The sequence below is a fragment of the Mandrillus leucophaeus genome, unplaced genomic scaffold (genome assembly GCF_000951045.1).
Source record: "Mandrillus leucophaeus isolate KB7577 unplaced genomic scaffold, Mleu.le_1.0 Scaffold861, whole genome shotgun sequence".
NCBI lineage: Eukaryota > Metazoa > Chordata > Mammalia > Primates > Cercopithecidae > Mandrillus > Mandrillus leucophaeus.
The window spans coordinates 751774-766219 of record NW_012109375.1 but is presented as its reverse complement, the minus strand read 5'-3'; the positions used below and the strand labels follow the sequence as shown (position 1 = coordinate 766219).

General features: G+C 39.5%; 1 protein-coding gene across 4 annotated transcripts in view; it reads right to left on the bottom strand.

Moving 5' to 3' along the window:
- Positions 1–643: 643 nt before the first annotated feature.
- The window catches only part of VAV3 (vav 3 guanine nucleotide exchange factor), a 408117-nt gene continuing 394314 nt past the window's right edge, over positions 644–14446 (bottom strand). For 3 of the 4 annotated variants that reach the window (XM_011968873.1, XM_011968874.1, XM_011968875.1), the window contains 2 exons: positions 3564–3715; positions 644–2873 (listed from right to left, as the gene is read on the bottom strand). In XM_011968873.1, coding sequence (XP_011824263.1) covers positions 2832–2873; positions 3564–3715 — 194 coding nt within the window. In that variant the 3' untranslated portion in view covers positions 644–2831. Of the gene's footprint in view, positions 2874–3563; positions 3716–5858; positions 5943–14446 lie in introns of all 4 variants that reach the window. The other variant, XM_011968871.1, reaches the window with a different exon arrangement.

The window sequence follows — 14446 nt, the reverse complement described above, 5'->3', positions numbered from 1 at the left end:
GGGCCAGCCAGAACTCATCAGATGCCACTGGAACCTTGACGCTTTCCAAGGCATGGACCCCTCTCCAGGCGAACCCAATTCCAGGGCGCCCTGCCCTTCACAAGCAGAAAAGAACTCTCCCCTGGGCCTTCCGCCGGCTTCGCTGGGATCTTTGGCATTACTGTGCTGGATGCTTGGCTTCGTCCACCTCCGCCACTCCGGATTCCGGGATCTGAACGGGACTCCCTTTCGATTGGCTGAGGGCAACGGAGGCCATCGCCTGTCCATTCGAATGGCGCTCACCTATTTCTCAGGATCAACTGATCCATGTTCAACTGCTGTTCACATGCAACCCTTCTCCACTTCGGCCTTGGAAGTTCTCCTTTGAATATTTACTACTATCACCAAGATCTGCACCTGCGGCGGCTCTGCCTGGGTCCAGCCCTGGGCTTCAAGACTCACAGCAGCGGCCCTCCTACTAGACGCATAGCGTCCGCGGGGCTGGCAGGGGTGCAGGGGTGACTCCCCCACATACACGGCTCCCGTCCTCTCTGGACTGCTGGCAATGACCGGGTACAGCCCCGACGATCCAGTGTCATCCATTTTCAGGGGAACGCTTACTAATACAGGGATCATTCAATAAAAAGACTCCAACTCTTAGAAATCAACTTAGTCACTATTTATTGTATTGACATATTTACAAAATAATACAAAGTGAAATACCACTCTAATTCACCATATTACACAAGGGCTGCATACAGGCAAGACAAAGTATATGGAAAACATTTACTTCTGTCTTTGGTATTAGAACTCTACACAAATCCGCAGCATTTAAAGTTTCCAATACAAAGTATTAAACGTAGACAAAGATGTAATTGGTAATGTCACAAAAAGGAGCTCTAATAGCCTCTGCTAGGAAACCCCTAGGCCCATGAAATGCAATAGGAAGACTAAACACCATTTATAAGGAGAGGGTCTATTGACTAAAATAAACAATACATGCTACAATACCATCCACAGGAGTGTTTCTGCTTGTGTGAGGCTGCTCCCTCCATAACAAAGTTCAGCTGATGGCAACAGACAAAACATTCCCGAGACAGAGTCACAGATAAGACTTTACAGGAAAGAATCCATTCCAAGAGTACACTTTGAGGTGTAACTTTACTGTACAGAACATTTTATAAAATACATTTTTGTGATCATTTACACATATACAAAGACTTAAATGGTTTTAGCAAATAATAATTTTTCTAAAACACAATCACAGTTTACATAATTCTGAGGTAAAGATCTTGAATCTATCCTAGATGAAAAGTCCTAGCCCATGAGGGTCTCTAACAGGGGGATGTGTCCACTGAACCTTGAGTTCTGGCACCCAAACGGCTTGAGGAGAGGGCAGGCCACACCCGCTTCATTTCAGAGATGATTCAAAATTTCAGAACGGAATGCTCCTGGTTCAGCTCTACTAAGTTAATGCTTCTTCTTTTTTTCCAAACATGAAACACTCTCTGAATCTTGTCAGAACACAACTTCTGCTGTGGAGGAAATATTTCATCGGGAAAGGGCCAAGTTAATGTCTTAACTTGACTGCCTTGAATGGGGACTCTGGACCCCAGGAAGAATGTATTTAGGCTCCTCACATAAAAGAGTGATGGCTTGGCAAAACAAATGTACTGCAAGACTCATATTCCTTCCAGTTAATACACTCCCAGGATGGGCTGCAGAGGGGGAGACTCTGAGAGAAGCTGGAAGCCCACAAAAGCCCACTGACGCTCTTTCTGTCCCAGAAATGAATAAAGGACCCAGCTGTGCTTTCCTTCCAAAATCTTCAACAAGGTTGTTTGTGCTCCAAGAAAATGTGGGAATAAAAAAGTCATGTCCCAGATCATCTTTGTGGGGGACGGAAGGGGAGGGGACAGGGAGGTGGATGGGAGGAAAAGGCATGTGTTAATAGATACTACTGCTATAAAATGACATAAATTATAGCCCTTGATCTGTTTCTGTAAACAATGCCACCTTATTCAGATTATTGGCAACTACTTCTAATATACCTAGCCCACATTCTTTCATAAAGTCAAGTACTATATTTCCAAAATAATCCTATGAAATCATGAAGGTTGTGAAGGTTTAATATGAAGACACCCTCTCTTTTATGTGCTTTTTTCACCTTTTATAAAGAAGTTTGCAAATATAATCAGGACACCACATGAATAATTAAATTCCTTCAGGGATATCTCACTTATGAGGCAAACCTGAGCATTGGCCTCATATTTTATAATATCATGAGTAACATCTGAGGGTAAAAGTGTTTGCCGGGCAATGAGTCACCTTGTTGGACAATTTAAGACAAGTAAGGCTGGATCTTTCCAGTAAGCTGCTCAAATGGCAGAACTCCAATTTTTCTTCATGCTGGGAAAATAAAAATTACACTTCTGCTTCTTTGTACCATCAAATAATCTGGTGAATGACATGTGAGAATAAAGCAAAAGTGTGTTAAAGATTTACTGATGACTGGCACTCATAGTATCTGACCGGATGAAGTAAAGGGAAGCATGAACCAATGTGTTTGCAGGGCTCTTCTGGGAAGAAACAGCTCTTGGTTTTGCCCTGGTCCCTGACAATGACAGACTGGCAGGCTGTTTCTTGCACAGCTCTAGGCAAGCCATTAATCTGTCAGTACCAGCATCTTTAGAAATCTCAGCATTAAGACTTAGGAGGGGCTAAGGAGGGAGGATGTTGAACAGCCAGAAATGCAGCTTTTTAAACACTTCAGTTAATTCACAACGCTGTGCAGGCTTCTACTTATCCCTTCTCTGAAATTTTTGGTGCAGGGTGCGATGCTGGATTTGAATTTATTCATCTTCTTCCACATACGTGGACGGAAACCAGCCCACCTAAAAAAGAAAAGCAACCAACATAGCAACATGACTTTGTATCTGACACTTCAAAGGATTCTACAGAGTATTTTGTTTTCATAACACCCCAATTAAACTGGGGTTTTATGCCCATTGTAGGTGAGAAGATTGGTTTAACTGCTCTTAGAAGCCTAATAGAGTGAATGATCGAAATGGAGGAATAAAATAAACAGTGTTCTAATCCACTAGCACACAAATAAATATGTAAATTAAGTATAATACGGGGGGCTCTGCTGCATAATGATTCCTATTTCTGCTGTAGAACAGAATGAAAAGACAGAGGTACTATGTCCCATTCTTTCCAATTTAGATCAGCAGCTCTTATAGATATTTTGCAATACACATAAAGTTTAGCTCTACGGCTCAGGGTCTAAAAAGAACTGAAACGCTCCTCAACTCTTTTCCAAGCAGGAAGCTGTCCCACTTGCCCAAGTGAATTTTACATATGTGTCACTATCATATTCATTTCAAATATTTTCAGCGAGTCCCTGGTATCAGCAAAATATAGCACCAGTTTCCAGAGGGCAGGGGCCTGTGGGCTGACAGCTGCAATACAGTATGGAGGCTTCTCCCTGGCACCACAATAGGTGCCAACAACTGCTTGGTCCCCTTCATTCATGTGCACCAGCTCACCCTGCTGTTTACTTCTTTACTTAAGGACCAACTTACCCTGCCATTTACTTCTCCTCTCCACCAGCCATTTGCACTCATCTTTGTGTAAATCTTCACCACATCTCCCTTCAACAAGGACAACTCTCGCATATCTCTTGCACAGAAGTCGTACCGAGCGATGGCAATGCCCAGCACTTTTGGACTTAACACTGCCAAGAAATGACAAGGAGTGAGAGTAGGTTTGCAGTTCGTTAACAACCATAAGAACCTAATCAGATGACTGTTATTGATGCTATCAAATGCACAGTCGTGATTTCATTATAGACCAGCGATAATGGCAGAGGAGCTTGAAAGCAGCAAAATTGCTGTTTCAATTCAATCAGGTGCAGGCAAATTCGCTTCATAAGTTTAAAGAATCATTGTCCTGTTTCTCCATTCTTCATAAGAACTTCAAAGTTAGGACTAGTTTTTATAAAAACGAAACAAAACAGAAAAAAACAAATTAAAAAAACTGGTTAATATCTAAGTATCTAAGGAGATAGATTCTAAAAGAATTTCATCATAAATTTCCTATTGATGGCCCAGTAATCTAACTAGCACCTCCAAGGTAAAGCTTTATGATTTCATCCAGTAACTGCTTCAACTAACACAAAACAACGAAACAGTTTGCTCTGATGTAAGTCTCCTGTCAAATCTATGTTATCACTTCTGGTTAAGTGGCACTTTCTTCCCTAATGAAGCTTTCTATGTTAAAACTATTTGGGGATAAATTTAGTTATTGTTTTCTATATAATTCAGAGGTGTGAATCAGGTCTCACAGAAGGAACACATAAATGCCATCCATATATTTTCTTTCTTTGAAACAAATACTGCCTTACCGAAAAACTTTACTGACGTATCTAATCAAAAATGTCAGGGTATTCATGTTCAGTTCAGAGTTCTCTCTCTCTCTCTCTCTCTGTGTGTGTGTGTGTGTGTGTGTGTCTTTAATTTTCGATGGCAGAACAGGAGCTAACTTTCTCCCTGCCCCTGCTGGTCCTGTTCTGAAAACAAAACTCCATTCCAGTGGTTCATGTTTGTTAGTCTCTAGTGTTTCATAGCACATTTTATATTAACTTCTCTACCTGTTGCTCTTTGGGGTTATAAAGTGTTTTCAATTATATGTTCAGTGATTCTGAGAATCACTCATCGGAGGTTGGTGAAACTTTATAAATCTTAAATGGTAAAGGAACTTAAGTGTGAGAAAAAGAGACAAATGGGAAACACCATCCATCTGTATTTTTAACAGTTCCCAGGGCTCAGGCAGCAGAAGTTATGACCCGTGTTACCCTGGAAGAGCCTGCCCACTTGGCCACAGGGATCTCTGAACCATTATTCATGGCTTTGTAATGACAGAAATTTTTTGAGACTCCAGGTGTCCATCATGAGATAAATGAATGGCAATACTGTAGATTTCAGAACTGTAAAGGGAGTAAAAATAGGTCATTTTATTTTACTGTTCAGGACACAAACCACTTTAATAGCTTTCTCACTGAAAACTGTCCCATTACTGGGGCACTACTGTTAGAGTTGGTGCACATAAAAACACCCCTGTGATGGAAAAAACCAATCATCAACTTAACTGTGTGACCTTGCACAGGTCTCCTAACCCCTCAAGGCCACATTTTTTCTCATCTACGAAATGAAAGGTTTGTACTAGATGACTTGTAAGTTTTTTCTAGTTCTAAATTCTATGATTTTTATTGGGATGTGCAGGTTAATTTTTAAAAATCTATCAGAAAAACAGACTTTATCTAATGTACACCCTAAATGTCATGTAAACAGCCATTAAACTCTCTGGGTAATGACAGAAATCAAGACCAAAATGCCCGCACACAAACTGAAGAACTGCAGAATTCATGGGCGCCAGTCATCTTTTCAAGTAATGTGCACTGTATTTTACTTTTATATTTGAAAACAAACTTGGGATTTTAATTCTATTTATTTTCTTCATGAAAATACATAAACATTGGCTTTTTTTCAACTAAACTTTCTGGTCTTCAAGAAAAATAATGATTTCATAGATTTTTATCCCTCTTTATACTTTCAGCCCCATCCCTCTGCAAACTCTCCCCAACCGATAAATTATAAAATGTCTCATGGCATGAGCACACACACAAACACCACAGGAGTGAAATGTCATGATGAACAGTGACTTTATGACGGAGAAGAGTAAAGTGCATGGTGGTAATGGAACTCGAGGGAGTGTCTGTGAGGAGATGTATCCATATGAGAAGCCATACATGGAACTCAAATATTTTATATGCAAGCAGAAGCAAGTTGAAGAGACAAATAAAAGTAGTAAAGCAGTACCTGACCAGAAAGGAGTGGAAGAAGGGGGAACAAAGCTGTAGTCTGGAGGAGTTACAAAAGAAAAGCCACAGAACAAAGAGGGGGCTTCAAGAAAGAAAGAAAAAGAGAGAAGCAAAAGAGCATTTAAGTATTGGCAAAAATATCTCAACACAACTATTTTGTGGTCTGTAATCATGAGAAAACTGTCACATCAAAGTTGGAATACCAAGCTTCACTTTCACCCACTTCTTTCCTATCACCATTTCTAAATGAAGAACAAGTCGAACTTTTACATTTTGATAGACAATAGTATTTTGCAATTCAGAGCTGTCTATCCTTTTATAGGCAAACACAGAGAACACCCACTCCACATTGCCATCTTTGAACCCCATCCATCCAAGGATGGCCAACAATGGCCTCATCCTCTTGAGGCAGTGCCCAATTCCCACTTTGTTACATCAGTGGAAAGGGGTATCCTGTAGATGCTTACTGTAAAGTAATCCTTCACATCAAAACCATTACAAAAAAAAGCCTGTAAGATTGTATCAATGAAACATGCAGAACCCATGGAAAATTCAAGAAACTCGTTCATACAATTTGTTAGAAATTACCACCATCCTCCCAACCAAGCATGCACATGTCAGCTTATTTTCAAAAGGAGAAAAGTGCAATTAGAAATGAAAACCACTCTGGCTCTTATAGCTGGAAAAAAGCAAATATATCCTCCAAATTGTAGAGATGTACAAAAAAGCTACATGTATATGGATACTCTAAAACTTTTCATTTTACTGTTAATATAAGAGCTAAATCACACTTATCAAATGGTTTTGAAGTCTTAGATACCATGCTGAAAGTTTCATATTCAGTATTCCACTTAATCGTCACAACTCTAAGAGGAAGGTACTAATATTATTTCCCCTTTACATCTGAGAAAAATCTGGAATCAAACTTAAGTGATGTGACTCCAGGGTACCTGCTCTTAGAGACTGTTGGATTACTCTGCAACTGCCGCTCTGCTTCAGGCACCTCCGCAGGCAGCTATATAACGTGACCTGCTGATACCATGGTGCCACTGCAATGGAAAAGGAAGGTGTGGTTGTATACTTTCTCCCAGTATTGATTCTCCCCTTCTTTCATGTCTTAAATTATGCATTGGGCTGTGTTTGCCTAGAGAGAAGGCTACATTTCTCAGCCTCCCTTGCAATTCGGTAGAGCCATACAACCAAGTTCTGGCCAGTGGAATATAAACAACAGTGTCATGAGACAGGTTCAGGGACCTTTCCTAAGAATACAGTGGGCACAGGCCTTTGCCTTTCTTTTTGGCTCTTCATTCTATCCTGCTGTCTGGAATGTGAAAGCTACTATGTTGGTCCATGAGGAGGAAAGCCTCCCTTTCAGGATGGTGGAGCATGAGCCTGAAGGAACCTGGATCACTAAAGGTTTCCTGGAACAGAGATGACCAGCCCTGCCCTCCAGCCCTGGAGTATTTCCAGGATTTTTTGGGAAAGAGAAATAACTATCTTCTTGAAGCCTATTTAAGGTTTTTGGGTTGCTGTTACTTGTACCATGGCCTAATCTGAACTGTGACAAAAAGTTTTCTACAGCCAAGGATGAGCAAAAAGTGAGCTAAGACAACTGGGAATGAGTTCACATCATCTTCCAATATATTCTGCCTCTCTTCAGATAACCGCTTGACTTGACAGCCACAGAATTCTTCCAGAGTTAATATTCTTGTCATGAAAGGGTCCTAAGGATATCTGTGGATAGCAGGGACTTACTAAGGAGATTCCCAGACACCACCCAAGCAGACTGGCCAAGAGAATTGGAGGGAGTTTAGTTATTCTTAGAATCAATGGCCTTGGAGCCCTCATATACACACTGATGCATTCATGACAGACTTTTCTCACAAATGGCCTCATATTTACTTTTCACCTACCATGAAGTATATATACTCTTGTTGATAATCAAAGTCCTTTTCTATTCCATTGCACATTCTGCAGTACATTTATTATTTTTAAGTATACTGATATATGCCATTACAACTAATTTTTATAATCAGCCCAAGTCATGTTCAGTCATGCAGTAGAAATGGTACATTTTCATTTTCTTGAGATCATGATACACTGTTAGAGGATAGGATGCCACCTCCATTTTAATGAGCAAATGATACATCTAACTCTATTACTGGTAGAAAATCTGGTGCTAAGATTCCTATCCCATGTCTGTGAAAACTGTAGTTAGAAGCCCTCATTCTAACATTCTAAACGTTACTTCTGTCGGGCATTAGAATTCTCTCCTTGGACTGTTTTCTTTTCTTTTCTTTTTTTTGAGACAGAGTTTCGCTCTGTCACCTAGTTTGGAGTGCAGTTGAGCGATCTCGGCTCACTGCAAGCTCCTCCTCCCGGGTTAACGCCATTCTCCTGCCTCAGCCTCCCGAGTAGCTGGGACTGTTTTCTAAGTGTCCATCCTTGTGTCTCTCTCTCTCTGGGACTATTTTATCCATAAATAAATAAAACACTATATTTCTCCAAAATTTCCAATGAAGGTAATTTACACCAAGAGTCTGGAATATAACAAGAGATAAGTTAGCTCTAGAAGAGAGAAATGATAAGCCAGTGAAAACACAGTTATATGCAAATTAAATAATTTCAACAATAGGTAGATAAATTAGATAAGATAACCTATCTGTAATCTTAAAATATCTAATATTCCTGAATGAATATGGGTAATGCTTCACCAAAGGACTTGAATCTCTGTTTCAATTACAGAATATCAGGGTGCTAGCCGTCTCTCTTATCTAACTCTAAAAGCCTTATCATCATTTGCATTCCTATCAAGTAGCTAGAATTAGAATCCTCTTAAATCTTATCTAAAATATTATAATTCCATCCAAACAGCAGTTAGTCCCCACAGTTAGGCTTTGGCCCTGCTGCTGTCTTCACTTAAACTAATTTTTTCCCTGATGAATGCAGGAGATTCTTGGATATGACTTGGCTTCTCAACTGAATTTCAGTCAATGGCTTCAAATGTTTTCATGACACTACTACAAAGACTAGCTTTTACGTCTGATTGAATGTGTCTGAAACCAAATTCCTCATCTTCTTCCCTGTAATCTAGCTCAAACTCCCAGGTTTCCCCTCGGCAAGAACTCCCCTGTTCTCTCTGTGAACTACCCTTGCAAAGTTAGTACACCGTTCAGCCCTTCCTGTCCCCTTTCTAAGTAAAGTGCTTTCTTCCTCTGCAATATGAAGTTAATCTTTCAGTACTTCTCAGCTGCACCATCCCAATTCAGGTATCTATATCATTCCTACTGTCAGAAAACTGCCAGCCAAATGGTCTTCTTTCTTCTGGCTTTCTTTCTCTTCTGTTCTAAATACTGCCTCGCAGCAACTCACCTTTGATGTAGAGTCCATCATACTATTTATTAAATTAGGAAATCCAAACCCTTGACCTGAATTTCATAACAATTCATAATCTGGCCACTCTTGCTTCTCTAATGAAATTTGCATACATTTCCACATGTGTTCTCTTTACCCAGACCAGCTTCCTACTACCTCCTGAGGCCCTCAGCTGCATTTCCAACTCCAAATATCTGCTCATTCTGGAATGCTGCTCCTTCCCTGGCCTCTGCTAACCTTCACTTCCCTGTCTCAAAAGTTCAGCCCAGACCCCTCCCAGGAGCCTTCTCTGACAATCCAGACAACACTCTGGCCCCTTCTTTGACCTTTCCTAGCCCTCTGGTAGGCATCTGCATCATGGCACTTCATGGCTCTGATATTTAATTACTGTAGGTTCTGTGTTGTATCCCCAATTAGATGGTGATTCTGGAGGGCAGGGGCCAGTCCTTATATGCTTCTGCATCCTCCACAGGATCAGGTCCAGTGCTAAGCAACTGAGGCTGCTGAATGGACAAGTATCTCCGCAGGGTATTTAATTTTGCAAGTTCCTTATGTCTCCTGCTTCCATTCCTTTAGCTCATCATCTGTTCACTTAAACTGCTCCATAAGACTTCCAACAAAGGCCAGCAAAACACAAAGGAAAGAGCGAAATATGTTCAGGTCCTATTCCCCAGGCTTCCTGAGAGCCACAATCTATCAGTGATATTCCTACAATAACTATTTTATTTTTTCTGAGATGCTGAACACCTATTAAATACTGTATGTCTCACGGCATTAACTATACTCTATGCCTGAGGAATCTTCTTAGGAGTAAAAGGTTAATCAGTTTCTCCTGCCACCCAGTGTATAGCTCTCAGCCAAACATTTTAAGGATTGGTAGGGATGCTTTCTACTTTTCTACACACTGTAGCGTGACTTATTGTTGTCACTCTTCCTATATATCAATGGTAACTGCCTTTGGGTCCTTAGTTCCTTTGAGCTGGGAAAACAGCATTTGAATGCCTGGCACCTACTGAGACAAGAGTAAAAGATAACATGTTTCTCCAGGAAAGTATGGATTTAAACCCAGATGCAAGCAATATCAGAATAAGGTATTTGATAAAAATATTTTTAGAATGCTTTAACCTGTAAAATATATTTCCATCCATACTGATAATATATCCACATGTTTCTATATATACAGATGCATGGTTTCATCATCAAACTCCTCCTACAATACCAAGAAACTTCTAAAGCAAAAATTATTGGTAGGTGCATGTCCTGGAATAGAATTAAAAAGAGCTCAGTAACAGTGACTTTTAAATGTGGATGTTGAGGTGATTATCATCTCCTAGACTCTTCATTCACTGACTAACATTACAGATAACCTACCTGCATCATGTTATTCTGGAAGTTTCTTGAGAGAACCCTTTTATGCACATCAGTATCCATTTAGATAATATTACACCAATACTGTGACCTTTTTCAATAGAGAATCATTTGCAAACTGGATGCTTCATTTAAGGGCCTAACTTTCCCCCTTTTACAACACTTTCAACTCCATATTAGCACAGACAAGGGAGGACACCTTGCTTACAGAGACCATCACACTTAGGTAGGTATCTGGTTATTTTGCATGTGTATGACACCTGGCTCTCAATTGAGCTAACATTCATGGGGCATTATTAGCAAATGCCTCAGTGGCTCATAATTTAGTGACTTAATGTTTCCAATTAGGAACTATTAAGAGCACAGTCAAATATTATTTATCAAGTTTTCCAAGTTAAGCAAAACCTGAAGTACTAACATTACCTAATGTGAACAGAAGTTATCTGTTAAATAAATAAACTGGGAATACAAGTTATCAGCATAGCCATAATAACCGATTGGCAAATCATTAGTGGTTATTATTCAGTTCTGAGACCTGATTGAGAAGATAAAGCCACAAAACACGAATAATGTCAATTAAAAAGAAAAAGAACACAGTGTTTATGGTAGGATAAAAAAGTACTAGTGACTGGATATTTGATGCCTATACTTTTGTTGCCAAGGCTAAGGACTGCTTTAAAGTATTATGTTCTGCCTTGATCGTGCTATTAATGTTCATGAGCAAATGAAAATTTACTCAGTTTTCAGTAATATTTGAAATTTTTACACATTGGAAACCAACCTCAACTGACACTCTTCCTTCGGGTACTAGTTATCAAATCCTAAGTATTTTTGAACTAACAATTATCCATTACATGTATCAGAGAACATTACCCTAAATTATTTGCTAAGTATTCTCTGCCATAGACATTCCTCAACACTCAGTTTTTAGTTGTAACAAGCACATGTGTTCTCACTCACTTCGGTAATAAAAAGTTGTTGGTAAGAATATGAGAAGACTGGGCCAATGGTACCGTCAACACAGTGATCATTGCGTTTGCTGCCCAGCAGTGGCCCTAGATGTTTTCCTGAAGAACTGCACTCCTAAGTGGGATGCTTTGATGAGCAGTCTTGGAGGTTCTTTCTGCCAAGATTGTCTACAGATGGCCTAACAGCAGAGAACATGCTGAGAATTTAATGAATGCTTAATTTAAATTTGTGATCCTTACCCTGGTTTTATTTTAGCACTCAGGCATATTGTTTTAGATGCCCTGCAAAATTCATAGACAGAGTATCAACTAACTGCTCCCAATCTCTCCCAAACAAAATGACCTAAAACCCCATTGTTTAGTGCTTATTGTATATTTTATATATTGTCACTGAAAAAAACTAGGAACAATTTAGATTAATTTCATTTAATTGAATGGTAAGTTGACAAATTTCTGTTAACCCAAAATCCAAAGTTGTAACAAGGAAAACTTATGTCTAGGATTATTGTAAAAAATAAACCACTATTTAGTATACAATGTTACAGAATATAAACATATAAAGCTATTAACAAGAAAACAAAGTAAGTATAAGGTCTTTCTTATTGCTATGGGAAACTGCCTAGGGATTTCAGATTATTTATATGCATATGGTTTATCAAGATGTTAATTCTAAATCCATATTTAAAAAATATTTGGCAGACATTTATTATATTGCTAATGTGCCAAAGACTGTGCTAAGATATTACGGGAGATACAATGAATAGGTAGAGCCTCTGACATCAAAGGAGCTCAGAAATTAGTGAAGAGATAGACACAGAAATTATGTAGAGATACGGAAATGATTCATTTTGGATTGAGAATGCTATGATTAGACTTTAGGCTCTACTGGAGCCCTCAACACAAAACAAAACCTTCCAAACTCCAGTTGTTCAGGGCAAAAACCTTAGAGTTATTCTTAGGACTTCTCTTACTATTATACATCACATCTGATGTGTCATAATATCCTTTTGGATCACCCTCAAAATATCAATATAGTCACCTATATGGCTACGCACTGTTCAGGTCACTATCATTACTTACCTTGATTGCTGGATGGGCCTAACTGGTCTTCCTGCGCCTACCTTGTCATCTCTTTTTCATGGTCTTTTTTACAATACAGAGGCTAGAATAATCCTATTAAAACTTTAAAGGCAGACCATGTTTCTCCTTTGCCTAAATCCCTCCAATGGTTTCCTGTTTCTTCAAGGGTAAAAGCTTTAAGGCCTTAAGTGATCTGGCCTCACTTGTCCCTTGAATCTCATCTCCGGCTACTCTTCCTCTTGGTCCTTCTGCTCTGGCCACATTGCCCAGTCAGACATACCCCTTCCTTAGCACTGGCAATTCTCTCTTTCACCTCCTTGAGTCTTGACTCAAATGCAACCTTCACAATGAGGCCTGTTGTCATGTCCTATAAAATAGTCATGGATCCGCACCACTAGTGCCATGTGATGCTGACAGAAACAGAGCTTATTGTGGGAACAACACACAAGCAGAGAAGTAGGTAGAGTGCCTGCAATCTCCCAGACTCCCATTGTCCTACAGCTGAGGTGAGGCATAAATGCTCTGCACACGCTGTGGTTACAGTGTCAGCATCCTGCTCTATGTATTGACTGGATATTTATGCAAGCTAATAATAACAGAAGCTCCCTGGTCACACAAGTGGCCAGTTAGAAAGGGGAGTTTCTAGAGCCAGTGGCTGGTGTCAGCCTGCTCTACCATTGAACTAACTCAGAAGTGATGAACCAGCTTTCTGCTATGCTTCCAGAAAGAGGGAAAATGAGACTATAGTTTTATTCACCCAACCAGCCCAGTTAAAAATTGTAAGCCATCCCTCAGCACTCATGAGTACCACTCCTTTGGTAGGGTTTCTTTTTCCCAGAGCACTCAGTAATGCCTAACATAATACACTTAATTATTTTTCTAAATCCATTAGCTACCTTCCCTACTGGCAAGTGGAATCTCCATAAGGGCAGGGAATTTTATCCATGCTATTCACTGCTGTATTTTAACAGTGCCTGCCCTGAAGTAGGCTCTCAATTAAGATTTGTTGAATGAATGCATTAATGAATAATGAATGAATGAATGTGGGGAACTATGGAGGAGGTTAATGGTGAGGACGCAACAACTAAAGAATAAATGAGGAAAGAAGTGCTTAGATTCAATTCAAATATGTAGAACTGTACCCTTTGAGGAGGAAGGAGAAAGAGAAGGGTGGAAATTAACTGGGGAAGAATGAGTGTTGAATAAAGAAAAATCTGAGCCAACGAGTCAAGCAATATTGAAATTTTTGTGCCCAGTCTGACAAATTGGAGTGCATCTGTCAGAGGATGGTGAGAGATTGACAACCATTTATATGAGGAATTGATTAATTATTTTAGAAAAGAAAAGAAAAGGAAGGAATGACGAGGTAGGAAGGAAGCGTGGGGAAGGGGAAAGAACATACCAGATGAAAGGTTATCATAAGAGGGAGAGTATACAGTATATTTATTTTGAATATACATTATTTTATAGTATATTTGGGGTTACCTTGGTAGGAAGAATATATATTTTTTTGAACTAATCATAGCAAATAGCTATAGCAAATCAAATTTCTAGATCAATATAAGAAAAAAACTTAATTTTGTTCAGAAAATAGCATGTTTTGTGTGGTATGGAACATAAAGTCCCCTGAGTGTTCAAGCAAAGTCTGATGATGACTTCTCAGGAGTGTTATAGAACATACTTGTTCAAAAAAACCTGTGTTACGGCTAATGTGGATGGTAAGTTTGAAGTGCTGAAATACAAGAAGAGTTTCTCTGGCATTCCTAGCTATTGTTCAGATGTTAAGCTATATTGT